The sequence below is a fragment of the Nasonia vitripennis genome, chromosome 2 (genome assembly GCF_009193385.2).
Source record: "Nasonia vitripennis strain AsymCx chromosome 2, Nvit_psr_1.1, whole genome shotgun sequence".
Classification (NCBI taxonomy): domain Eukaryota; kingdom Metazoa; phylum Arthropoda; class Insecta; order Hymenoptera; family Pteromalidae; genus Nasonia; species Nasonia vitripennis.
The window spans coordinates 10,994,338-11,020,075 of NC_045758.1; the positions used below are offsets into that span (position 1 = coordinate 10,994,338).

Genomic DNA, 25,738 nt, shown 5'->3' on the forward strand with positions numbered 1-25,738 from the left:
TACGGCCCCAGGGGCCGTATCCTCTAGCTTATATGTGGACTATAACTTTGTGGTTATGAATTAGACATGACTTGTCGTGTGGATCTTTGTCGATCACATGTTTTGTAGTGGACGATAGACGGAACGCGACCCGTGACAGTCATGACGGTCACATCGCGCGCCAATTATGAAAATGGACTCGACTACAGGCGGAAAAGAAAGAATAATTGAATTATTTTATTTCCTTTTAATAAAATTGACGATGAAACGTTTTAAAAATGTAATTATGAATAGTTATGTTATTAAATAAAAAGAAATATGGATACCTTAGCTCATAATAGTATTTGTAAATTTATTGTATTCCCAGCCGCAATGAAAAAAGTTTATTATAAAGTTTAAGAGCTTTAACAACCTTATACATTATTATTAAATTACATTAATATTGATATATTTATTGTATAGACTTGACAAAGGGTAGGAAATAAGTTTAAAGCGAATTGCTCAACAATTTATATTGTTATTTACAAAAGTTTGATTCCTTATTATTATTTATTATGAAAACCTTTTTTATTTAAATTTCTTTAATAGCATCTACGGAGGTAAAAACAAGTACTATCCTTGATGACAGTAAAATCAAAATAAATATATCAATATTAATGTAATTTAATAATAATGTATAAGGTTCTTAAAGCTCTTAAACTTTATAATAAACTTTTTTCATTGCGGCTGGGAATACAATAAATTTACAAATACTATTATGAGCTGATGTATCCATATTTCTTTTTATTTAATAACATAACTATTCATAATTACATTTTTAAAACGTTTCATCATTAATTTTATTAAAAGGAAATAAAATAATTCAATTATTCTTTCTTTTCCGCCTGTAGTCGAGTACATTTTCATAATTGGCGCGCGATGTGACCGTCATGATTGTCACGGGTCGCGTTCCGTCTACCGTCCACCACAAGACATGTGATCGACAAAGATCCACACCGACAAGTCATGTCTTCCATATAACCACAAAGATATATTCCACATATAAGCTAGAAGATACGGCCCCAGACGCTTAATTTTGTCACTAATGCATCACTTTATGAAAACTGCTGCCTCGGGACGAATTTTGACAAATGACTATTAGTCCAGTAAAATTAGCTGTGAAATCGCCCTGCGGTAGAAATGGCTGCATTTTGGATATTTGGTAAATCGGGGTCGGAAAAGCCGACTATGAAATTTGCAGCTTCCTAGAACGAGGGGTTCTATGCTAAAACAGCGTGCGAAAGTTATTTTTGCTTATATCTCGAGATCGGCTTGACCTACGAAAAAATGGCTGGCATCAATGGAAAGGGCGTTAAATTTTGCATTGGAAACGATTTTTTACTCGATTCCAATGAGCGAAAAGTTCCGAGATAATTAATGAAAAGGAAATTTGCTTGGTGTAGAGACAGGGGAGGGGAGCGCGCAGACGACATGGCCGCCACCGCTCTCTCCGCGCGCAGCGGCGGGACGGCGGAAACCGAGCCGCGCTTGAATGCGTCCTGCGAAAATATTTTTGACTTCGCGGCGACACTCGAAAAACTTTGTAAATTACTTGAATAAAATTTTTTTGTTAGACCTATTTTTTAAGGAAGTAAAGGTAATCACAAGTAGTATGTACATACAATTCTTCTTATTAAAATTAATCTTGTGAATAATTTATGAAAATATTGGGATACCATTTTTAAATGTGACTATTACACAACACAACGGGTAAATAATAGAAAGATAAAAATGTTAATTTAAAGTTGACCTTTTTATACAAAGTTATAAATGATCCTGACTATCGCAACTTATTTAATTTTTTTCTCTGTGTTTATTAACAACTCCGTTTTGAAATATAATTATTTTTATAACTCCTTTTATGGTTCTTGATTTTTCTATATAATAAAAGGTATTAGTATTTTCAAAATCATAGCTATACTATACTATTTGATGTTCTTTATTTTACGAAAGTATGAAAAATATAAAACGTAATTACTACTAAATTTTTGGTAATCTCGAAATAGAATTTCGAGAAAAATTTTTTAATTCAGATTATTTAGTGCGATATAAATACCAGTGTCTCAAATGCACTCTGGAAAAAATCATTCGTGACGTATCATATAACCGAACTCGTCCCAACATCCTGTCACCACATACTAAATGTTTATAAATTATGAAAGTCAACGCCACATTCTCAATTCATTACTCGAGCTGGTTAATCATACGTCAGAACACTTTGGTATCTCATCGAAGTAACATCGTGCTCTAAAGAGTGTATTCCAGAGTCATTTTTAACTAAAAATCTATTAGAAATCTCAAAATTATTGTTTTTTGAGTGTGTGCCTTGACAGTTTTTTAATTTGTGATACCAGCTTATTGATTGGTTTCTGAATCCTAGAAGAATATTTTATTATTTTCGAAGAATTTATTCAGAATTACGGTATGTACACATATTTTATTTATTCATATAAATGCTAGAAATTTAGATTAAATATTTGAATACGATTGACATTTAAAAACTTTATAGCAAAGAAAATAAATATTTATTGAAAAAACATGCTAGGTTTGTAATGCAATAAAATAGTGTCCGCACTACATAATGACATTATTCAAATAATGCACTGCAGTAGATTTATGTCAAATACTTTTTCATTTTAAATAGTACAAGTAAAAGTGTTAAATTAGTGTATGCGTTAGATATGAAAATATTATTTGCATTTTCGCAACGAAAACTAGTACATTATTACGCTCTTTTGCGCAAGATATCTGATTCGAACTATTTGAATTTTGCATCGTGTAATATGGGCTTTGCCGAAATCAAAGTCGAGATTGAGTGATAAGAGGTAAAATCAAGCTCATTTTTAAAAATGTCCATATTACACGATGTTAAATTTAAATAGCTCGAATCAGATATTTTACGTGTCGAGTGTACATACATTTCGCACTCCCGCGGCAAAATGTAGTACATTTTATACTTTATATTAATGCATGGTTAGCGAGTTCAATTGCACCACGTACAAGTACTTGATTCTTTTTATTTTGATTTGTAATACTTTTATTTATAGCAGCCTACGCGATTTGGATTATATTTATATTACGCTTGTTTTCTTAGAAATTTTTACGTGAAAGCTGAAATTTTGCGTAGGTCTTCTTAATATTATAACGAGTATATTGTAGTTTTTTATTTTATTCTCTAAACTTTAAAAACATGGCAGTCTTACATGTTCATCGACTATTTTTGACCTCGCTTCATATTAACCTGCCAACTTTGAAATCGAAAATTACGGAAATATGTTCGGTAACCAATATTGGGAAAAACGAGAATTTTGTATACACTAGACGAGTATATCTTCAAAGTTTCACGTTGCATACTCTTAACATTCGTTGGTAGGGTTCGTTTTATACTCAAAAATTTAACACGAATTTTTATATGAATTCTTTTTACACGTATGTTTTTACATTGAACACAAAGAAATGATTAATATTACATTTTCTACACAATAACATTGTGTACAATATTATTGTATTAAATGTTCAGTACTAATTATCTATTTATGTTCAATAAAAAAGCTTATGTGTAAAAGAAAATTCGTATATAAATTTGAATTCAAATGTGTAAAAAACATTTTCAAATGTTTTTAATGTAGGATATGTTAAAAATTTTATAATTGCAAAACAAGTAAAAAATTTGCGACGAATAAAAATCTGTAAAAAACTTGAAATTTCATTGTTTCAGATGTTTCGCTTGATATTTGCACTAGCTTTTCTATTACATATACGTGGAGATGAAAATTCACCCTACGAGTAATATGCTACTACCTATTATGAATCCTAAACCAGTTGAACCAATCGAATTACTAGAGATGGTAAGTTATTATATGTTATCCTAAAATATATTATATGAAATTGTCTAATTTTTCTTTGAAAATAATTTCCAAATGACGTATTTAATATTTATTTTAGTGAACTATTCAATATTTTCTATTGTAATATTTACCGTGATAAGAAAAAATAATTAACTTGATTTTCAGATATTCTGTGGATGTAAAACAAACTGTAACACATCCCGATGTTCGTGCAAAAAGGCTGGAATAAAATGTAGTTACAGTTGTAAAAATTGCAATGGCCAAAACTGTGAAAATGCTTCAAATTCGCATAAGGTCATACTTGAGAGTGATACAGAAGAGCGACAAGATGATATAGATGATATAGAAGATAATGAAAATCTGTGGAATGATGAAATAAATGATTTTCAAGAAGAAGAAGTTGATGAATCACAAACTGAAAATTAAAACATTTTGCTGAAAAATTCTGTCAATTCTATTTACTAGAATAATATAACCATTTTATTATATATTAAATTTTTACAATAATCATATTTATTTAAATTTGGCAGTTTTATCCTTGTATTATTGATGTTGCTTCATAATAACATTAAAAAATGCTATCGTAAATTTTTCAACAATAATTTACTTACAGGTAAAAAAAACACAAATTCAAATAATAATTTTTATAGCACTGGGTGGCTTAAATCCACATTTAAGTCACGCAAATCGGTGGCGTAAGTAGCCCTTTCTGGCACTGTGTATATCGCACTCGCTACGCTCGTGCGCTAACCTCGCCGTGCCAGAATGTGCCTCATACGACACTTATATCGTAATGTACTATGGTCACTGAAACTAAAGAAATCGCTTCCGCGCATACAAAAGTATGTGAAATATGACTATTTCATTTTTTCAGCGTCATTGGTGCACCGGTTAAATCAAATTTGGGATGCAAGGTAATGCCATTTTTCTGCTCATTGGATAGCTATATTGGTGAGAACATTTATTACTTATTTAATTCATAATTAACTATACATACTTAATAATTATATAGCTAATTTCGATAATATTAATAAAAAGTTCATACAATAAGTTTTCCGGATGTCGCCGCGAAATCAAAAATGATATTTTCGCAGGACGCATTCAAGCGCGGCTCGGTTTCCGCCGTCCCGCCGCTGCGCGCGGAGAGAGCGGTGGCGGCCATGTCGTCTGCGCGCTCCCCTCTCCTGTCTCTACACCAAGCAAATTTCTTTTTCATTAATTATCTCGGAACTTTGCGCTCATCGGAATCGAGTAAAAAATCGTTTCCAATACAAAATTTAACGCTCTTTCCATTGATGCCAGCCATTTTTTCATAGGTCAAGCCGATCTCGAGATATAAGCAAAAATAACTTTCGCACGCTGTTTTCGCATAGAACCCCTCGTTCTAGGAAGTTGCAAATTTCAGAATCGGTTTTTCCGACCCCGATTTACCAAAAATGCAGCCATTTCTACCGCAGGGCGATTTCACAGCTAATTTTACTGGACTATATCTTCGAATATTCAAATTGATTTTATATATCATCTGGATTTAAGTATATTGCTCCAAAACTCCGAAAATCTTATGGAAACAAATTTTGTATACATATGATTTAGCATGTAATTATCATGTGTAAAATATTATCAGGTAAATATCTCAAATTACGTGTAACTCAATTCTATTTATAACGTACTTCTTCCGTATGATTATTATTTATTCATAAAAGTAAAAGAGGCAACGGCTTTAACTATTATAATGCAATTAATCATTTTAAAACATTTGCAGTTTATTGAGGTTTGATACTAATATAATATTATCTTCCGTGGTAGTATAATCTAGATATCTACTTTACCAACAATCGTTTATAGTAGTAGTAAAAATATCTATATCTGGTAGTTCGAGAGGTTTTGCGGCTTATTCGGTGGCGGCGACCAGATGGCGGTGAGCTAGATCTTCTGCTGGCGCGCATTATATTATAATCTGCCAAAAACTTGAATAATAGTTCACTTGGTTTAATAATTTATAGATATATCTTTACGCAATAATTTTTTTTGCTGAGAATAAAAACAATCGACCATAACTTCTTTGTAAAGGCAGATTAGCTGATTATAGTCTAGACTTTGCATTATATATTTTTCAAAAAGATTCTTCGAACATCCATTTTCAAATTTATTTCTATCTGTGACGAGTGATTAATTTTCATGCCATACCACCCTTCTGCTTCAAACTTATAGACCACGAGAGCATCAGGAACTGCGTATAATCTTAAATAAGCAAAAACCACATGTGTTTTCCCATATAAGGCGTTCGGGTGTCGAACGCGCGAAGATTTTCTAGCAGATAGCAGAATTGTCGAGAGCGCATACAAATAAGACTACCGGAACGCGCTAAAAAGAAAAATAATAAACCCCTCGAATAGATAAAAAATATCTCTTTCAGCCAGCACTTCCAGCCAAGCATCCTCTCTCTCCTTGCTTCAATGTGGAGAATAATATGTAATACGATTTCTATGCTTTACGTAATACACGTAATGAGAATCAGAGTTTGATAAGGGCGACATCCGCAAATATTCTGATGTGACTTCTTGACAAAACGACTTGAATTTCATATTTTCGTCTTTGCAAAATAGTATATTCGTAATGAAACTGCGACTAAAGATATAGCCGTAGCCCACGTGCACGGGGTTGAGAAATTTTGTACGTCTTCCTCGCACTGTTCGTCTCATAGGAAGATCCTTCGAAAGGTTTGTGTACAGATAATTGTGTATGCATACACGTGCGTAAAGGGTTGCGACTTATACTTCGCGTGACATCGGGTTGACGAGGCGGAGCGAAGTTAATGGCCAGCGAGAAAGGAGCTGTTCGAGTTGCAGGACAGAGATTTATGATGCGCTACTACATGTATACGCTGTCGTTTCGCTGTTTAGGGAAGCTGAATAAGCAAATCAAGCGTTTATCGATTTGAAATTTTGAGAAGTGCTCAAGATAAAATAATGTGGGTGTATGCTTGTATCTTCCGGTCGCGCAGGAGATAAGACCGTCTGATGCACTGTGATGAGAATCAAAACGCTGCAATTTTCGTGCACTGCGATATTGGATATTAATTTTATTTTAGCAAATAATATTGTCGTGTCCGAGCCTGAACGCGATTGCGCGATTCGAACACCAAGAATCGCGCATAGCGACCTTAGCAACGAGATCAACGACATCGCGGATGTTATTGTTTATGTTTAGTCTGGTTTTGTCAGCTGTTGAGAACAATTGTGTTTACGTTCGAATAAAGAGTCCGAGTTCAAGAGTAATTTTCTATAAATAACGTGTTGATATTTTTATTACCCGAACCCGATCATAGCCATATAACTAGATTAATTTATTGTTGTTAAAATCATGCATAGAAAAATCCTATAGCGTCACGAACGCTAATAGTATATAATTTTCAGTTTATTTCAGTACACTCCAACGCTGCTCTATCATTCAGGATACTCAAGTAAATCGCAAATTAAAAAATGTTTATAATAGCACACTCCACGCACTTAGAATCTAAAAAAATTCTCCTTGCATCTCATTCGGAATCCTCCTCCCAGTCTCAAGGAAAAAATTCATTAAACATATGCATTCCACAGCACAATAATATGCAGTCTCCCTGATGGCACGCACGCTTCCCCAATCAAAAGCCTCCGCAAAAATCATGATTACACACCAGGCGTAGGTGCGATAATAATGTCAAATCTGACGCAACGCACGTCTTTGCGCGTTTCCGCGACTACTATGCCAGCAGAAGCAGCAGCATCAGTTAAAAGAAAGCCGGCAAGATCGCCAACGAGGCTTTACGATTCGCTTCCTGTCACGCGAGAACCGACAAAGTCGTCGCCGTCCTCGTCATATCGTCATCGTCGTCGCGCTTCATCAGTAGTTTATAGCGTACACTACGTTGCAGTCCTGGCAAGTGATTTTCTGCGACACGCCGCCGCACGCCTGCGGTAATAGGTCTAGACTCGTTTAGGAGAACTTACCGAGAGAGAGAGAGAGAGAAAGAGAGAGAGAGAGAGAGAGAGAGAGAGAGAGAGAGAGAGACGTCCTAATTGCTCGATGACTTGCCCCTGCATGCGTATGAGCTGATTTTCCATAGTAAAGCTTTTAAATGGCTGGGGAGGAGACGTACCCGCCGATTCGATCTCTGTAATGATTTTCAAAGAGTCTATTCCGATACGTTATCTCGGATGGAAGCGAGCTTCTTCTTTTTAAAAAGTAATCTTTGGGCTTGGAACGTTTTATTGAAAAATAAATCGGGGGCTGCGCACGTATTATAGAATGCGCGCACAAGTGCGTGTAAAGGGGATATTTATCTTGCGAGCGGTGTGGCGCTCGTAAACTATTTACTTTCTATAATTGCATGTTCCGGTGCAGCGGCGTCGGCGAGTGCTTATATTAGTCTAGGACTTGGAGAAATAAACCGGCGGTGAGAGCCTCGAAAAGAAAAGGAAAAGGAAGCACGTAAAGAAAACCACTCAAGCAAAACAATCGCAAGGATTCTATCTGCCAGCCTATAGTCTCTGCCACTTGTGAAATAACACACATTTGGCTTAATTTGTCGTAATGATGAAATCTTACATATTTGTATAAAATAATTTTGTACTAAAACTGAAACGCGCACTCGAATGAAAACCAGATCCTCTCGGGAAATTTCCCACCTATACTACACTGCACGATGGATACATCCACCGCACGTGTACATATCAGTAGCCGCAAGCACTCTCGCTCTCGAGAAAAAAGGCTGCATCTACGCACACTCGAAAACGCAGTGTCGCGCACTCGAAATCTTGTCTCTCCCTTTTTTTCTCTACGCGACTCGCATCATAGCGCTCTTATGTACCTCTACGGCGTATAAGCGTCTGCGTAGCTTCCCCCGACAACGCGTTGCACTCGTTAGGCAAGGGTAAAGACAAACAAACAGCAGCAACAGCAGCGGTAGGATGTATATGTATACATACCTACATAGGCTGCATCGGGCATCTGCAGCCGTGCGAGGATGTCCTTTTCTTCCACTTCGAGCCGACAGCCAGGCCTCGAGAAGAGTCGAGACGGCGGCAAGGCGACGTCGGCGGCGGCTGCAAAGGAGACAAGAGAGGAGTGTTATTTGTGCGCGCTTCATCTCCACTTTTCGCCCTTTGGAGAGAGTGTTGGTAGGTATAGAGTATACCTATGTAGACGGGGATGTGCGGGAGATCTTGCGTGTGTAGGTACACGATTTTCTCGGCTCTGCAGCGAGAGGCTATCGCGGAGATCGGCTTGTAAGATGAATGGATTCGGAAGTCGTTTGGGAGAGTCCCGAGAGTTTATGGCGAAGGTGTTTTTTTTCTTCGCTGCGCGTGATTTGAGGGATTAGGGAAAATTGCGATGGAGAGAAATTGCACGTTTGTGGATGTGCTGCGCGGAAGATCAAATTCTGATGTGAACCGAATGGCTTCTTTTTGAAATTTTTCTTTTTAGTATAAGTTTGATTTTTTGTGCTAGTCGATTGACTAATTATTATGAATTTGTAATTAATAATCAGGTTTCAATTTTCATTAAAAATAGTTGCATAAAAATTTACAGAAACGATGTGTTACCGCCTATATTGGCAGTCTAATAAGGGAGACGATTTGAATCGGACAGCAATTTTATCGGTGGCGACAGGTAGAATGACTGAAAAGAATTGTTAAACTTGAAAATACTTTATTTTAAAGTATCGAGAATCGAGAGAGCTTCGGACAGGCGAGTTAGAGAGACCACGTCCGATCACCACCGGAGCTCGCAACAGAATAATCGAGCGACGCCGCGAAAAACGGTCGAATATCCAACGGTCTTTCGCGAGTCTAAGAGGATACATAATTATCCGTATTTACAATGATAAGAACATTTCCATTTGTAAATAATTATAATGATAAGTAAAACATCGAGTTTCGACAATGATAAGATGTTGGACGGTTTTCACCGGCGCCAACACAATGCTATCTAGTAAATGTAGCTTAAATCGATCTTTTATCAGATGGAAGCTCTTTTTACTAAATTGAATAGCTAAAGTTTATTACGTGATATTTTCATAAGGAATATTATTTTATAAGCTACGTGCCAAAGAATTGGCAGCGATTTTTTTATTCGTAATAAAGCTGGGATTAGCTTAAAATCGTTGACACGTCTATAAAGAAAATTTATCAGTTTACCGCTGAAAATTTTCATTTGTAGGCTCATCGAAATGCAACAAAACTGATCAACAGGACCTGACCTCCTTTCCAAACAAGCTCTCCTTAAGGATTCCAACCCTTTATTTCTATAGAAAAGTACAATAATCAAACGAATACAAAAACGAAGCACTCTCACTTAAAAAATCACCTCATCCAGCAAGCAAAATCACAAAAATCCCAAAAACCAAGTAGAAGCAAACGTTAGTGTATAAGCAACTCGCTCTCCAAAGAGATCCGCCCTATCCCCAATGAGGGGTAGTGGGAGTGTCTCTTCTCTCACCAATCCGAGGCCGTCTGTCCAAGGTCCTCCTACGTGCCTATGCTATCCCTCGCAGTATCACGTTGTATACCTACTCCAAACGCTCTCCGAAATTCTCTCTCGAGTGAAGCGAGAACAAGCTCTTGTGTCAGTCAGCTACGGTGCCCCGAGCCGTAAGGTTCCTTGTACTTTTTTTCGTGAGCAGTTCCTGAATGCTCAGTTGATGATGAGTTACTCGTGAAACTAAACGAAAATAATTGCTATTGAAAGAACCATCAGGTTTTACTTCAAAGACGATTGAGACAGTTTGTGTGTGCATGTGTTAAAAGGAGACTTTGGTGTTTATTTTTGAAAATCGAAAAATTATTCGAGTGAGGAGCCATGGCGATGAATCTTGTCAACACTTTGAGCATACAGCTTCATCAGCAGATGATGTATCAACAGCACCAGATGGCCTATCACCACTATCAGCAAGGTTCGTATCTTTACGTTTAAATAAACAACATATATTTTTAAGCATTTAATGACAGTACCATCTCGCCAAAAATTTTATTTTACTGTCATTCACTGCTGCTTTTTCAAACATCGAATTATCATAATCAAAATTTTCGGCATCGGTCATACTATACTCTATATAAACAATTCACTCCGTTCCCAACCGACCGAAGTAAATAGCGTCGCATCAGAGAACCGCGCAAAATACGATTCTCATCAAGCGCTCGCTCGCCTTCGCCCACGTGCTTCAAAAAGCGAATCGCTCTCCGAGCCAATCTCTCTCCGGTAATTCAAGCCTTCCTCCTAGAAAAAAGGGACCACGTAAAAAAAAGCCGCCGAAAGACACAGAAACCGGAGGAAACGACGCGTCGCCTCCCCGTAATTAGCGCTACCGATGATTGCACAATAATCATCGTCGCGATTTCATAATCACCTCATCAAACTTTCCTTCCTCTTCTTCTTCTTCTTCATCCTCTACTTCGCTATGTAGTACAAGTACAAGAGACTAAAACCACGTCAAACGCGTCGCTCTCGCCCGGAAGGGGAAAAAGAGGAAAAGAGCGGCTAACCCGTCATTAACCAGAGGACGTTTATATACTCTTCGCGCCGCTCGGGTCTCTTCTTCCCGTCGACCTTTTTTTTCTCTCATTGTCGCGCGTGCGCGCCTTCCCTTTTTTTCGTACTCGGCTCCGAGATAGGCTGTAAAACACGCTAAATATCGACGTCTCCCCCCCCCCTCCGAAATGTTTACGGCCCGGATTAACGGCGTTTTTAGTATTTTCCAAAACGTGACATTTTATTATTTTGCTTGAAACGTTAATTTATTCAACATTTCGATAAAAATTGTAAAAAAAGAAGCATCGGCTACCGTACACAGGAAGCCAATTCGTCCGTGACTGGAATCAGCAATAAAGATGAGGAGCCGAGGAAAAATCTCAACAGGTTCGTTCGTCGATTTTTATCGCGGCCTTTTAAAGCGTGCAGGCACCGCTCGTCGTCACATCTCGGTCGGTATGGTTCAAAGGGAGAGCGACGACGAGGACGACGACAAGACGGCTGATGTACCGTCGCACCTTTCCTTTCTCGTGTTCGGCCGCTTGTAGCTTGGGCCTCATTAGGCTATGCTGTGTTATAGGGGCTGCTGCTGTGCGATGCTACATTCGGCGTAGGCAATAGACAAGAGAGAAAGGAAGAAGACACTTTTCTCTCGACTCGAAGATTTTTCACGAAAACAAGTTCGAGATTTTCGAGCCGATTATGTGCCGGCTCTGTGCGAGCATTCGAGATCTGACGCGATTTTATGGGCCGAGATGGTACGTAGGTGTAGAGAGAAGTCGACGGAGTTTCTTATCTTGAACAAAAATTTATTGATTTATTTTTAGCGCGTTCGTGAAAAAATACAAAGCTCCCTCGAGCAGGAATTAGCGGGTGGTCACGATTTTCGTGATCTTCGGTATTCGTTATTGCAGAGTAAAAAAGTACGTCGATGTTCTATACGTTTCATTATTTTTCTATGTACTCGAATTAAACAAGTCCGAAGTTTGCATCGCCTTCGCATACGCCGTCATGAGCAATAGTTACACCTGTAATAAAAATAATGAAATTTCCCAAAGTATTGCATGATTATAATAATTATACTCATTCGAAAAAATAAAACAGCCGGTACTTACGGTCATCGTTGCACTCGTTTTGGCACTTGATAGCTTCCTCGTTAGGATAGGTTTGTCCGTCAGATCCGCACTTTGGCAGCCAATTGAACGGCGTCATACAGGGGCACTCATCTTCTTCTTCATAATCGTCCGATTCAAGTTGAGCGTTGACGTTGGCGATTGCGCAGAAGAGGGCTGTAAAACGCATAAGTCACCACACTTTTATGAGAAAAAAATTTCGAAGTAATGCGAATCGATCGAAAATGTATATTTTTCACTTACCGGTCGCGAAGAGGAATACGGTTAACTTCATCATGCTTGTTGATTAGTTTAGCTGTGCTAACTATACTCAATAACGTGTCTTGCGCTACTGATACTCCGAGCAATAATACGCCGAGCATATATATAGCAAAATTTTCAGTTACGCGACCGAACACGTGTTCGCCAAAGCTCACGACTCCGTTACAGAAATAAAAGTTTATCTATATATCGGAATACATTTTTTAACGCCGCAGTGCATTTTTGATCACAAATCCCTCGTGCCTAAAAAAAAGTCATCGGTGAACGCTCCGATCGATACATCCACTTCGAAAGAAAAAAAATCTTCCCTGGGAGAAAACGAGCCGGTAAAACAAACACGGAGCCCTCGTTCCCAAAGACAAAAGACACCACCCACCCCGAAAATTTAACAAGCTTCAATTTCTGCGTCCACGGTTTCCGGAAGCCCGCGGGATTTTTACGGCCTTTCCCAGAGTCTTGTTTGTCATCTGCTCGGCTGCAACGACGATTGAATTTACTTTTTTTTTCCGTGGCCCCATCAGGTCTATAATAATACAGCGGGCGGTTATAGTGTTTGCCGAAGACCGAAAAACTGCTCTCGCGGTCGCATGCCCTTGATGGCGTCGCTCTTTTTTTCTCATCCGATGCCGCGCGCGCGGGTTGTTTGACTTTTTCGACTTCAAAGCGCGTGCGCGCGCCGATCGAGTTTCGCGGTTTACCTCGTTTGGGAAGTTCCATCTTCATCTAGTTCTTTTTTACCAAGAAAAAAATTTTCAGTTTGGTTAAAAAATTCCGTATGAGGCTCGTAACTCGTAGAAAGGTGCGAATCTTCTACTCCATTAGCATTCAATTTGTGAGACTGGAATATACGCATTTCTCGAATTCTCCGCGTTTTTCCGTAGACGAGCAATTAAAACGAGCGAAGGAACCGCGGAGAGAGATGAGATAAATTAAAAGACCACCGCGGAGGCATCTCATCGACTACACGGGGATTCCTTGAACATCTCTCTCGCGGCTTCCTCTGAAGACATTTCTCCTCTCCGGCGAATCCATATAACTCGATCGATACTATACAGGTCGATTAATTCGACGCTCATATACTATGACTCAAAATTCGTGAAGAAGAAGCCGAAGGAGAAAAAAGGCGAGAAACAGCGCAATAAGAGCTGCCTGACACATCCCGCAAGGAGATCAAAAGTGCCGCCGGACAATCGTTATCTACCGGCCGTGAACGTCTCTCTTTCTCCCTTATACTCTCCGGATGATCTTGCCGCAATTATGCCATGGCCTGCCACAGTGGGATAATGCCGATGCGCCGGACACACTTGAAAGACGGGACCGATCCCATTCAGTGGCGTTAATCCGCCATCGACACCTCGTCGCCGCTCTCAGCGGCGGCGACGGACCCCCGCTATGGTCCCGCCAAGGAAGTCGACGATGCACATCTAAGAGGAGAGAGGGAGATGCGCCTGGCGTCCGCCGCCGCCGCCTAAGGATTATTATATGTGGAGTGCATACTTGTTGAGAAAATTTTTCGGCGCGTCTGACCGGTTTCCGCTTTTTCGCTCTTTCAAGCCCCCCAGGACGCAGGAAGACTATTGAGAAGTTTTTCGAGGGGTACCGCTTTCGTTGATGGACTTCTTTTTTTCAAAGAGAAAAGGAAGAAGGAAATGCGACGGATTTTCCACTTGTTAGTATACCCGAGAAAATATGCGTATTCCGCTGTAAAGTCTCGGGGCGCCAATGCCGATCGCACATTAAGATCGGCGACACCTCTTATACGTTCCCCGGCAGACGCAGCGCAATATAACGCGTTTACCCCACCCCTCTCAAAGAGTTGGAGAGCTCGGATAATGTCTAGTAGGTAATTAGATGAATGGACGCGTAATAGACCGGGACAGCGCTAATGGCTCTTGGCTAGCCTGGAAAATCGGCTGTGACGAAACGATCGTAAAATTTTGGCACAACCCGACGCACCGTCGACTAATTACACCGTGACCATATTATCCCTCCGTAATGGATACTTTTATTGCTGCTTCGTCAGACCGCAAATGCATATGAACGCGAAATCGATATCTAATGTGCGTCGTTTGCTTGCTTTTTTCAGAGGAGATTTCCAACCCGAACGGATGGCCGACGATGTTGAGCTCGACTATGGCCGCCGGACCTCAGCTAACCGAGGACGTCAAGGTGGAGCTGGAGAACAGAAAGCTCTGGGAGCAATTTCATGCCGAGACTACAGAGATGATTATCACCAAGTCTGGAAGGTAAATTTGAGAATGAAAAAATCCCTCTGATTTTTTTTATAAAAAAAAGATTGAAAAATATGTAAAACGTGACATTGGAGCAAAGAGTACACAATACTTTTACTTCCGAATCGTGAGGACAGTAAATTTTGCACCGGTTTTTTAGAACGCAAAAAATCCCAGCACACATTTCAAACAATCGAGAAGCGACAAATCGTCCGCACGCGCTCGCTCAAACGTGTAAATTCGCCCGAGCGGCATATAACGAGGTCGAAAAACACTCCGTCCGAGAACAATGGCATTAAGTCGACGGGGGCGCGCGGCGCATAGACGGGGTATACCTATACCCATAGCGTCTTCGGCTCCACTTTTTCTCATAGGGCTGCTGCTGCTCTCTCGGCACTTCATTAAAGGTGTACTCTATATACAGCGGGCGGTAGGGGCTTTAGTGAGAAGACAGCGTAATCCCGGCCGCGCTCACAATAATCTGATGACTGCTGGCTCGTGTAAGAGCTGTCCCGACTGTACACGCGGTGTAAGCGATACACTGCGAACCGCAAGTGTCGCTGCATTGTGCGCTGCCTATTGTCCTCCGCGTGCGGATGCGTCCTTTTTTTGTTGTGCGCTGTGTACATAGTGTACTCGAGAAGATGCTCCGCGTCGTGTCTGCTATAATTTTCTCACGCAGCGCCGTAAGTATTTATAATACAAGCGGCGACGCAATAATACAATTCGCGGTACGATGATTTTTTTCATAAATCATACACACCGGCGCCGAGGAATTCCCGCCGTCGCGACTATATACAGACGTGTGGATCGCGCATACACACGCACGCGACACCGCGGCGTCGCCTCGTCGGGGGAAAAAAATCATCTTAAAAGAAGAGAGCCCAATCCAATCAACGTATAGGTATATATACACGAAGCCGCCGGGTACACTGTCCCACGCACAGGGGGTCCCCGGCCGGCCGGCGCCTCGGACTACTTCTCTTTGTCTTTAGAGCGTGCCGCTCGCTCGCTCGCGCCGCCGGCATATGGCCCCGTGTCAGCTCGCGTTAGCTCGCCTTCGTCGTCCTCCGCACGGGCTGCTCTCTCTCTCTCTCTCTCTCTCTCTCTCTCTCTCTCTCTCTCTCTCTCTCTCTCGCTCTCCGGAATATCTGTGACAAGATCCGGAGAGCAGATAGGACATAGCCCGCAGCTTATTCGGGACTTATGATTTCACGTCTAATTAACGGCGAGAGGGACTGTAAATTTTCGCGGTGATTTTTCTCCCCGATATTATGTTCGTGACCGTATATAGGGTTATGACTATAGGTGTAAGGGTTGAGCGCTGGCCCCGCCGTTCGGTGTAACGGGATACTTGCGTGCGTGTTTTTTCATTCGAGTCCGAGACGAGAGGAATATTCGATTTAACGACGATCGAAGAAACTCATTAGCATACGTGATTTAATAAAGCATCGCACCTTCTCATAGTCTACACGTCCGAGAGGAAAAAAGTGTTATCTATAATGAAAATCAAACTATCCATCTCGGCGACAGCGATGACATCCGAAAAGCAGTAAAATTTACATATCCATATAATACGCGCAGCGTTCTCGTCGAGAGTCGAGGAGAAGAAAAAAAGGCTTTTCGGCGCTTCACAGGGAAAAAGGCGTGAGCCGCGTTCATTAAATACATAAACGAGCATTGAAAAATCTGTGATGTCCCGCTGCGTTATACGCGAGTGTCCATTACGTAAATCTGAATATTCGCTGCGGTTTCTATAATTCCGGAGTCCACACAAACGCTGCTGGTAAAGGTAAAATTATGCTCGGGCGGAGCATATTATAGTGAATCGTAAATTATCGCTGCGGTCGCCGTTCGCCGCCGAGATGAAAAGGACGCGCGAGCGCGATGCACGTTACTTTTATATTTCGTTTCGGACCATACGTTTTATCGGCGGTTTTATGGTTTCCATAGGTATATACAAACGCGCGAGTACGCGGAGCAAGAAGAATTCGTTAATTGGCGGGCCCGGGTTATACGACTTCTTTTCTCATTATTATTAGCTCATCACGGGAGAGAGAGAGAGAGAGAGAGAGAGAGAGAGAGAAATTAGATTAAGGATTCGAGGTAGTCGGCGTGAGTCAGGTCGCGGAAGGTCGATTAGATGCGCGCGCAGGATAAGCGTTTCCCAAAACTGAGATAAACATACGACGACTATACAACAATATCTCTATCGGAAGGAAGCGCATTGTAGACGTATTTTTAAAATATTCCGCAACGACCCCCTATCGCTTCCGGTATTATGCGCGTAGCTTTCTCCTCGCACTGAAAATTCGCGCGAACGCTCAAAAGCCGTACAGGAAATAATCGCGTGGGCCGCACTTGGCAAAACAGCATCTGACTCGCACATTTAGCTCCTTCACGCAGAAGACAATATCGTATACAGTTCTCTGGAGAAGAGACAGAGTCGAAAACAATCGGCCTCGGTCGCAGCGTGATTTACGGCTGCAAAAAGTGCAGCAAGCTGCGAGAGAGAGAGGAGAGAAAAAAAGGGGATCGTCTACAGTGTCGCACTGGGCGGTCCGAGGCGTCAACGGCATTTGTACTACTGCAGCAGAACCACGTGCCGCGCATGTGTCGTATTCTCTCTCGGGTATAACTGATCAGTATTCCGCAGCACGAATTTCCACTTTTCGCGAAGCGCTCGTAGCGTTACTGTACACAGCTGTATCATGTGTCGGAAATCGCTGTTCGTTCTTCGCCGATTTCCGCTTCGATTTTTTTTCGCGCCCTCTTCGTGCGATCTTCGTGCGATCTTCGTGCGATGGGCGTCTTTCTCTCTTTGTATACTTACCTCTCTTTTTACTACCGAGCGCGCGCTTTTTTCCGAAGCCACGACGATTCTCGGAAAAATTTCGAGGACCGCTTCTCTCTTTTTCTCAACAACTCATACAGTTTTTATACTGTCAACCCTTGTGCGCGCGGCAAAAAATATAGACGTTCTCCCGCGCGGTTCCTCTCATCTGGACTCGAGGTAAACACGTGTTCGCGCACGCGTCTGCATCACCAATTTTTTTCCTCTCTTATCGACGCCCGAAATCGAGTGTACATATAGGAAGGAAGCTGAGACTTTTTAAGAGAAAGAGAGCTTCTGAAAAATTCACCGCATCGGTATAGAGGGGAATGCAAAGTAGCAGCTAGCATTTTCACAGATCTCGGCAAGAATAAAGAAAGTGGACGCGCGCACAGAAGCTCCGCCGGTTATCTCGGTATCTCCTCTCTCTTCGCATCCCATTCACATGCACCTGTAGATATATGCCGTCATGCAGCCCGTGATTAGCTGCAGGCTCACGCGCGCGCGCGCGCTTGTGTATTATATATACGAGAGAAACTCGGTAGCTACTGCATCCAGCAGCACACACACTCACAGCTTCTCTTTGGCCGCCGCCAGACGCATATACGCCGCAGCGATACAGACCGTAGATAGCGCCGAAGAGGCGGCGGCCTGCGGAGCCGAAAAGTCGAATCGTCACAGTCTGGAGCCCTTGAGCCTTGGGGCCCTGGCGCCAGCGCTCTAATCTCGCATTCTCCACGAGTCGTCGCCGCCGTCTCGAGACCGTAGAGGCTCTCTCTCTCTCTCTCTCTCTCTCTCTCTCTCTCTCTCTCTCTCTCTCTCTCTCTCTCTCCTTCGACTCTTCGTTTCGAAGGCGCATTTTTACCTTCGGAAAGAAAGGATGATTACGTGCAGCGCGTGTGTCACTCGGAATTTTCTCGCGTCGGGTGGAGAAAAATGCACGATTTTCCCGCGTATGTAGCCGCGGCAGCCCGCACGCGGACAATTAAAGATTCCTCGAAACATATATTTGCCCATCATCATCCCCTGGGACTTATGTAAGCACGCACAGGACCTTTAATTCCGCTGCAGCCGACAAAGCCGAAATCCTCACGTATACGCACACACATCTGCGCGCAGGAGAGAACACGTGTATATAAGATGCGAAAGCAAACATAATTAGAGGTACTCAGGTGAGCTTTTCTTCTTTTCCCTCGAGTGCAGTCTGCGCGATGCGGGGCCCTGGGAAATTCTCTCCGCACTCTCTCTCTCTCCCTCTCTTCTTCGGCGTTGACTTTTCGGACTTGACTTACGGATTATGTAGCCGAGTTTCGCGTGCGCACGACTGTTTGCGCAGCGGCGCTCCCCCCCCCCTCTCTCTCTCTCTCTCTCTCTCTATGTAGATAACATCAAAGGATTGCGTATCTCGAGAGTGAGGGCGCCTGCGCGAGGCATTTCTGTCCCTGTCGGGAAAACGAGAGCAATTTTGTCAACTGGCGGGGACTGTGGGATTTCCCCGCATCCTTGACTTGGGGGCGGCCGCCGGACACTCAAGATTTTGCGAGTCATTGTTGGAACAAGATGATGCGAGGGACTGTAATGGCTTACAGATGTTTGTTGATGAAATTTTAACTCTATGCTCTCCTTGTTGCAAACATTTTCCGTTCTTCGTTGAAAATTTTTCAACAAATTTCATCGAGTTGCCTCAAAATTCACTCTACACGAAAACGCGTCCTATCTCGATATCGAGCGCACGCACACCCCCCGAAATTAAACTCCCATACGATATCCAAAACAGCCGAAAGGAAAAACCTCGCTAATCCCTTCTCGTTTTCCTCCGAGCCGTCCGCCGATGCGATCTTTTCGCTCAACCTCGGGGGTTTTCCTTATCCCCGAGACTTTTGACTTTGGCAAAACACTGCTCTCTGCACTGCGGCATTACTTAAACCCGCAGTCGAGTGGCTCTCTCCTCCTCGGCGTTTTCTGCGAGTCACCGTCGAAACAAGCAGTTAAAAACCCGGACCTAATTTACTCTCGAGTGCGCGTACGTGCGTCGAGGTGGTCGTTCCACTCAGGACTGTTTGAACAACGATCTCGGCTCTCGATAATGCTCGATCTCTCGCTGCTCCAGTTTTTCCCCAAAGCACCGGCCAAATCTCCTACGAGTTATTATTCTTCTGGTGGCAGGGGACATTAACTTCTTGAGCCGCACACCGTGAGCGAATTTCCCCGCACGCGCGCCGGGAAAAGTTTCCCATCCGCATAATCTTCCGAGCATACGTAATCCCACTGTGCGCAACACATGCTGCACCGGAAACACTCAGCGGATAAGCAGCTCGCACACGGGAAAAACCCTCGAGCAGAGCATCAGGGACCGTACAATGTGCCCTCTGTAATCAGGCGCGCGCATGTACCTGAGGGAGATGGAACGATTTTCTGCAGCGCGTCGGGAAAATTCTTCGAGACCGGAAATTCCACGGGTTGACGCACGCGCGCGCCGCGTATACACTGACTATGCTCTCGTCTCGATAAAGGTGAGTGAGTGAGCCGGAGGCGCCAAGAGGCGCCGGGCCATTAGGCAAATCGTTGGGACTCGGACGTGTAGTTCGTTTTCGAAAATTTTAATTGCTATGGCGAACGCGCGCGCGGGGCGTTCGTCGAGATCTCGTTAGACGCTCATTTTTCATGATGAGCGCCGGCCGGGCTATGTGATTTTCTGCGCGTTTTCTGAGTCATCGCGTGTGAGAAACTCGGAAGAGAGCCGGGGCCTCTGCGGTCAGGTGTAAGACTTTTTCGCTAAGCGGGCGTGGATCCTTCTGCTTTTTGTTTTGCCCCGAGTGTGTAACCTCGGAAGATGGATAATATAGGACAGCGTGTAATTTTTTTTCGACTAGCTTATAATAAGCGTAATGACAGCCCGGGCGGCGCAGCATCAGATGAAGAAAGTTCGGCGTTTTTTGAAGGAAGTCGAGAAAAACTTGTTCAAAAAATCCTTTCCTTCCTCCGCGGCGTGGAACCGATCGCCCTGTAATCAAGCATAATCTCATCCTTGGCGTAGCATACCACCCATGCGCTTCCAGCGCAGTCGTGTTCGACAACCGGAAAGAAGCCTCATTACGTCCCCAGAAGCTCAAGTGCAGCCACTTTAACGCATCCGACTTTCTTTTTTCCAGACGCATGTTCCCGTCGATCCAGCTATCCGTGAGCGGTCTGGAGCGTCGCAGTCGCTACTGCATTTTACTCGAGCTGGATCTGGCATCGGATCGCCGGCACAAGTACACCGGGGGCGTGGATTCAAGCGGCAACAGAACGTCAGCAGCCACGACGACAGGACCAAGGGGATGGACGTCGGCGGGCCCAGCAGAGCCGCAGCCGTCGCTCGAGCGCAGACTCTACATACATCCCGACAGTCCGGCGACCGGCGCCCACTGGATGCAGCACCCGCTCAGCTTCTCCAAGCTCAAGCTCACGAACAACGTCGTCGAGCAGCACAGCAACGTGAGTTATATGTCGCCGGCGCGCGAGCTTCTCCGCCCACTTTCTACCTTTTTTTTCTTTTCTCTTTTCTCCCCCCCCCCCTCTCTCTCTCTCTCTCTGTCGTGACTCTCTTTATGAGGCATTGTTTTAGGGATGTGGGATATCGCGTCAGGTAGCCGCGCGGACATAATTATTTCTTTTTTTCGGGAGGGAGAGGATGGATAATTGTCGGAGGGTGTGGACTCGCTCTTTGTGAGTTAGTGTTATGTTTGGGGGGATCTGATGGGTGGGATGCGACCGCGGGGGCACCTGTTTCGGTTTTTTTTTTCATCGAGACTGAATAACGGCTGCTGTGATGCATATTTCCGTGCGTGAATGCAATAGTTTTGGGTTTCTCAATATCGTATACGTAAAACGCTTCTACCTGTGCTCGTGTGTGGCGGGATACGTGTGGAAGCAAGTCGAATCTCCAGTTTATGGACGTCTGCTTAGGCTTTTAAAAAATGGTAATGAAGCTAGCCCTAGACGCCGTATTTTCCGTGCGCACACACGCCAATCACGCAGACAGATTCATCAATGTCATAGCGGGTTGGTAGGGCGCCTCATTATGCCTGACCGCCCTGTGGTACCCTTTTTCCTCGCTTCGCGCGTTTGTCATTCTTCGGCTGCATACAGTCTCTACTCCGTCGCAGATATATATCCCAAACGATCAGTTCATTCCAGAGATGGATGCGAGAGAGCATCGGGGAATTCCTTCGATATTTTGGCGCCATGTCTTACGAGTCTCTCTTCTCTCAGTGTGATTATTCAAATTTCCAAACATTCCGATTGCTCTGTATAATTATACATCCGAGCGTAGCCCGTTTTCCGAACAAGCGATTTATATCGTTCAGTCTCTGCGCGGAGAGATGGACGAAAGTGATATTCTTTGAAAAACTCAATTTGAAAAATCGTCGAGGCAGGCCGCACCAGGTGTCTCAACATTTATGCACCTTATGTACCCCCGGGGAGAGAAAAAAACTATCAGGTATATGAGTACTGATAACCGACTCGTTGTTTTCCGGGGGTCCGGAAGTCGAAATCCGCACTCTCACGCATGTGAGATGTGTTTGGACAGCTTTAGCACGTCTGCTTGCACCAGCTGCTCACATGTTTCGGTCGGGACGTGTGGGTTTTGGTGTCCGCGTGTGTGACGCTGGCATGAAAATGTGTCAAGTGTCCTGTTGGCACCGAATATACAATGTATAGACGGTCAATGTGGGCGGTCACCACTGTGGATTGAGTTTCGGGATTTTCAACGTACTCGGATACTTTAGACAAAGCTCGGGGAAAAACAAGCTTCTCGTGTATGCGGTTTTCTCACTCGAAGCATAAATATTATACAGTATCTGAATTTTCGAGAAGTCGCAGAAAGGAGTATCACCTTTCGGTATATATATTTATATGGCAGCAAGTAGTAAAAAGCTCCCCCGCATACATGGGCTGATCTAATTTGTCGGCGACGTATCTTCCGGGAACGAATACACGATGCTACTGTAGGCAGTCTGGTTTTCGGGAATCGCGGGGGGACGACAGAGAAGCGCGCCGCGGCGCCAACTTGGATATATATCTGCCAGCGGTTCCCTTTGACGAATTCCTCAAACCAATTATGATTTTAATAAAATTCCTACATAGCTTTTTCGGGACGTTTAGACGACAGCTGGGACTTTTTTTGGAGGGAAGGGGGAGAGAGAGAGAGAGAGAGCGGGAGAGTGAGAGTGTGTTCCGAGTAAGAGCTTGTAAAAAAGACGGCTGTGCAGGATGCTTCTTAGGCTTCCTGGTCTCTGCGAATGTGTTGATTAGCTCGTCGGGCGCTAATTTGTAATTATTTCCAGTAGCTGTCTTCTTTCTGCTCTGTTTAACTTTTGAAAAATATAAGCTTCTTTTTTGCTAATGTACGTTTCCTCGTTTTTGATTACAGGTGCTCTTGACGTCCATGCACAAGTACGTCCCTCGTATCTTGATCGTCCGCTGCGACGAGATCACCAACCTACAAGATTTGTACAAAAATCCGTCGTCCGTGTTCACATTCAAAGAGACAGAATTCATCGCCGTCACCGCATATCAGGTAAGAATCGTCGCCCACCTACAATTATTATATTTAAAACCAATTTAAAAGAGGCCACCCGCGAAATGATCACATATACGACAAGCAAGTCTCCCCCAAATCAAGCCGCATGACGCAGCGAAATTCGTGTCCTGATCTGTCACCCCTCTTAACTAACTCAATCGTCTCCTCTTCCAGAACGAGAACATCACCAAGCTAAAGATCGACAATAACCCGTTCGCCAAGGGCTTCCGCACTGAAGGACAGTCATCCTGTAAACGCAAGCGTCTGCGCAGGGATGGCTGCAATTCCTCGTCGACTTCGGAGATATCCTCCCACGATGAAGAAGACGGCAATGCCTCTTTGTCCGACTCTGACCACAACGAGTCCAGTGATAGTCCTTTGGTCAAGAGAGCAAGACTACATCACGATGAAAGGTCCAGTGTGGGTAACTACGAAAACGAACCAACCCCACCAACTCAGAGGCTACAGGAGGTACCAGTGGTTCCTGAGCCCAGAAGAGAGACACAGCCTAGATTACACAGACCCTGGGCGGACGATTCCGAGGAGACGACGTTGAACAATAATAGGTTAACCGTCAAAAGTCTACCAGTACCACAATCACTACCGGTGACAGCGCAGGTTCCCTTGAGGATGTCTGCACAGTACGCGAATTATATGGGGGTACAACCGGTGCATTATCATGCAATTATGGCCCTAGAAATGGCGAAGATGCGTGAGAGATACGTCGCGCAACACTTTCCATTGCTCATGGACTACAGACGAACTATTTAGATTTTATTATGTAGTTTATAGGATTATACTTTAAAAGCGATGTGATCGATAAACAAAAGTTTCTTTTTCCTAAGGAAGCTTAGGGAATAGCGAGATTTTTCGTATATTTTATGCGTGATAATTAAAGTAATAAGTGTATAGTGTAATATTTATGTTGTTGTAATGATAGCTATTTTTAATAGGCGTAAGTTTTTTGTAAGACTTTTATGTTAACTTTGTATTATTATACAATTATAATTTATTTTACAGATGCCCTTTATTATAAATGTAAAAAAAAGAAGGTCTGTATGAGTGTGTTGTCATTCGGCGTAAGGGAGAGTCAACTTTGACTTGGCACTTTCTTCGAAGAAAATGGAGAAAGCACGATATGTTTGCTCAAGAAAGAGATGTATTCTCCCGTGCATATGTGAAATTTACATGTTTGTGTGAAAGAGACAGATAAATTTTGTGAACTTAATAAATAATAAATGATGTTATATATTGTTAAACTTAGAAATATTTTGGATTCTGCTACTGTTTGAAAAGAAATAAAAATATGAATTCAAAAAAAGTTTTTTTAAGTCGCTTTATATATAGTGCCAATCAGCAGCGAAAACTTGGGCGATGGGAATCGAAATCGAAAAAGATTTGATGATTGAGATTCTCTGCAGTTGTTATTGAATTTTTATTATATTTTTAAAATACTGAATAATTGTACACATTCAACGCGAATTGTAAATATATATTGTAAGACAATCAAAGCTCTCTTAAGAAGCTGATTATAGTAAAATGTAAGTTTTTCACACTTTTATACATTCGATAAATTCTTGGAATTGATAGAATAATTATTAAAAAATTGTAAATAAGTACTCGTAAAATTATAAATATCAATCTAGGCTGGAATCTGATTGCAAGAAATTCATGTACAAAGTTTATGAAATAATTTTAATTCTTATCGTTAAGTCAACGGTCTGTGCAAAAAAAAGTTACCGTATTATATTTTAAATGATAAAAAATCGTTAAATAAATAAAAATGATTTCAATAAAAGTGTAGAAAAAAAATTAATTTATCAACAGTCAGTAACCCTTGTTCAATTCTCAGTTTTAAATTGAATAAATGATCATTACAAATATCTTGATACTAACTATACTATTAATGATGAAGAATAAAAACTGCACAATAACCTACATGATTTTTAACGTTACGTTAAAAAGATGAGATTTCGGTGATGCTTACATACACGCATAATCAATACGATCTATAATATTATTAGTACAATGTGAATAATCATACTGAAAAGATATGTACTTGGTATAGGGGTGTGCCGTTAACGTTGTATCAACTACACTTCATATTAAGATATAAAAATTCTACACGTTATTTTTACCTTATATTATACTGAATTACATATTTTTACGACAATAGTTACTTAGACTACTCTGAGAAAAAAGTGATTATTTTCTAAAAGCGTATCATTGCTATACACTAAATTTCTGTAAGATGCATTTTGTATTGCTGAAACTATTATACATCAAAAGTGGGATTTTAATTCAAAATGTTCGACGGAATATAACAAAAAATTATAAAG

The 25,738-nt window shown here is 42.2% G+C and overlaps 2 protein-coding genes and 1 long non-coding RNA gene across 6 annotated transcripts; 2 read left to right on the forward strand and 1 right to left on the reverse strand.

The window, feature by feature from the left end:
- Window positions 1-2,120: 2,120 nt before the first annotated feature.
- On the forward strand, window positions 2,121-7,158 carry LOC116416132. Of its 4 annotated transcripts, none has more exons than XR_004226661.1 (6): window positions 2,121-2,440; window positions 3,737-3,866; window positions 4,032-4,479; window positions 4,741-4,817; window positions 4,961-5,490; window positions 6,078-7,158. It is a non-coding gene; the product is annotated as an uncharacterized LOC116416132 (long non-coding RNA). The 4 variants fall into 4 exon arrangements; XR_004344602.1 differs by having other exon boundaries at window positions 2,123-2,440; window positions 5,183-5,490; XR_004226659.1 differs by having other exon boundaries at window positions 2,126-2,440; window positions 4,961-7,158.
- Window positions 7,159-10,414: 3,256 nt separating this feature from the next.
- LOC100123573 (T-box-containing protein TBX6L-like) lies at window positions 10,415-24,720 on the forward strand. Its single transcript, XM_001607178.4, has 5 exons — window positions 10,415-10,800; window positions 14,856-15,015; window positions 20,986-21,310; window positions 23,250-23,396; window positions 23,574-24,720. Exons 1-5 carry the CDS (start codon window positions 10,707-10,709, stop codon window positions 24,168-24,170), a joined length of 1,323 nt encoding a protein of 440 aa, XP_001607228.2. The 5' UTR covers window positions 10,415-10,706; the 3' UTR covers window positions 24,171-24,720.
- hmm867024 (Kazal type serine protease inhibitor-like venom protein 2) lies at window positions 12,345-12,782 on the reverse strand. Its single transcript, NM_001170879.1, has 3 exons — window positions 12,752-12,782; window positions 12,491-12,664; window positions 12,345-12,403 (listed from the first exon to the last, which is right to left on the reverse strand). Exons 1-3 carry the CDS (start codon window positions 12,780-12,782, stop codon window positions 12,345-12,347), a joined length of 264 nt encoding a protein of 87 aa, NP_001164350.1.
- Window positions 24,721-25,738: the final 1,018 nt, after the last annotated feature.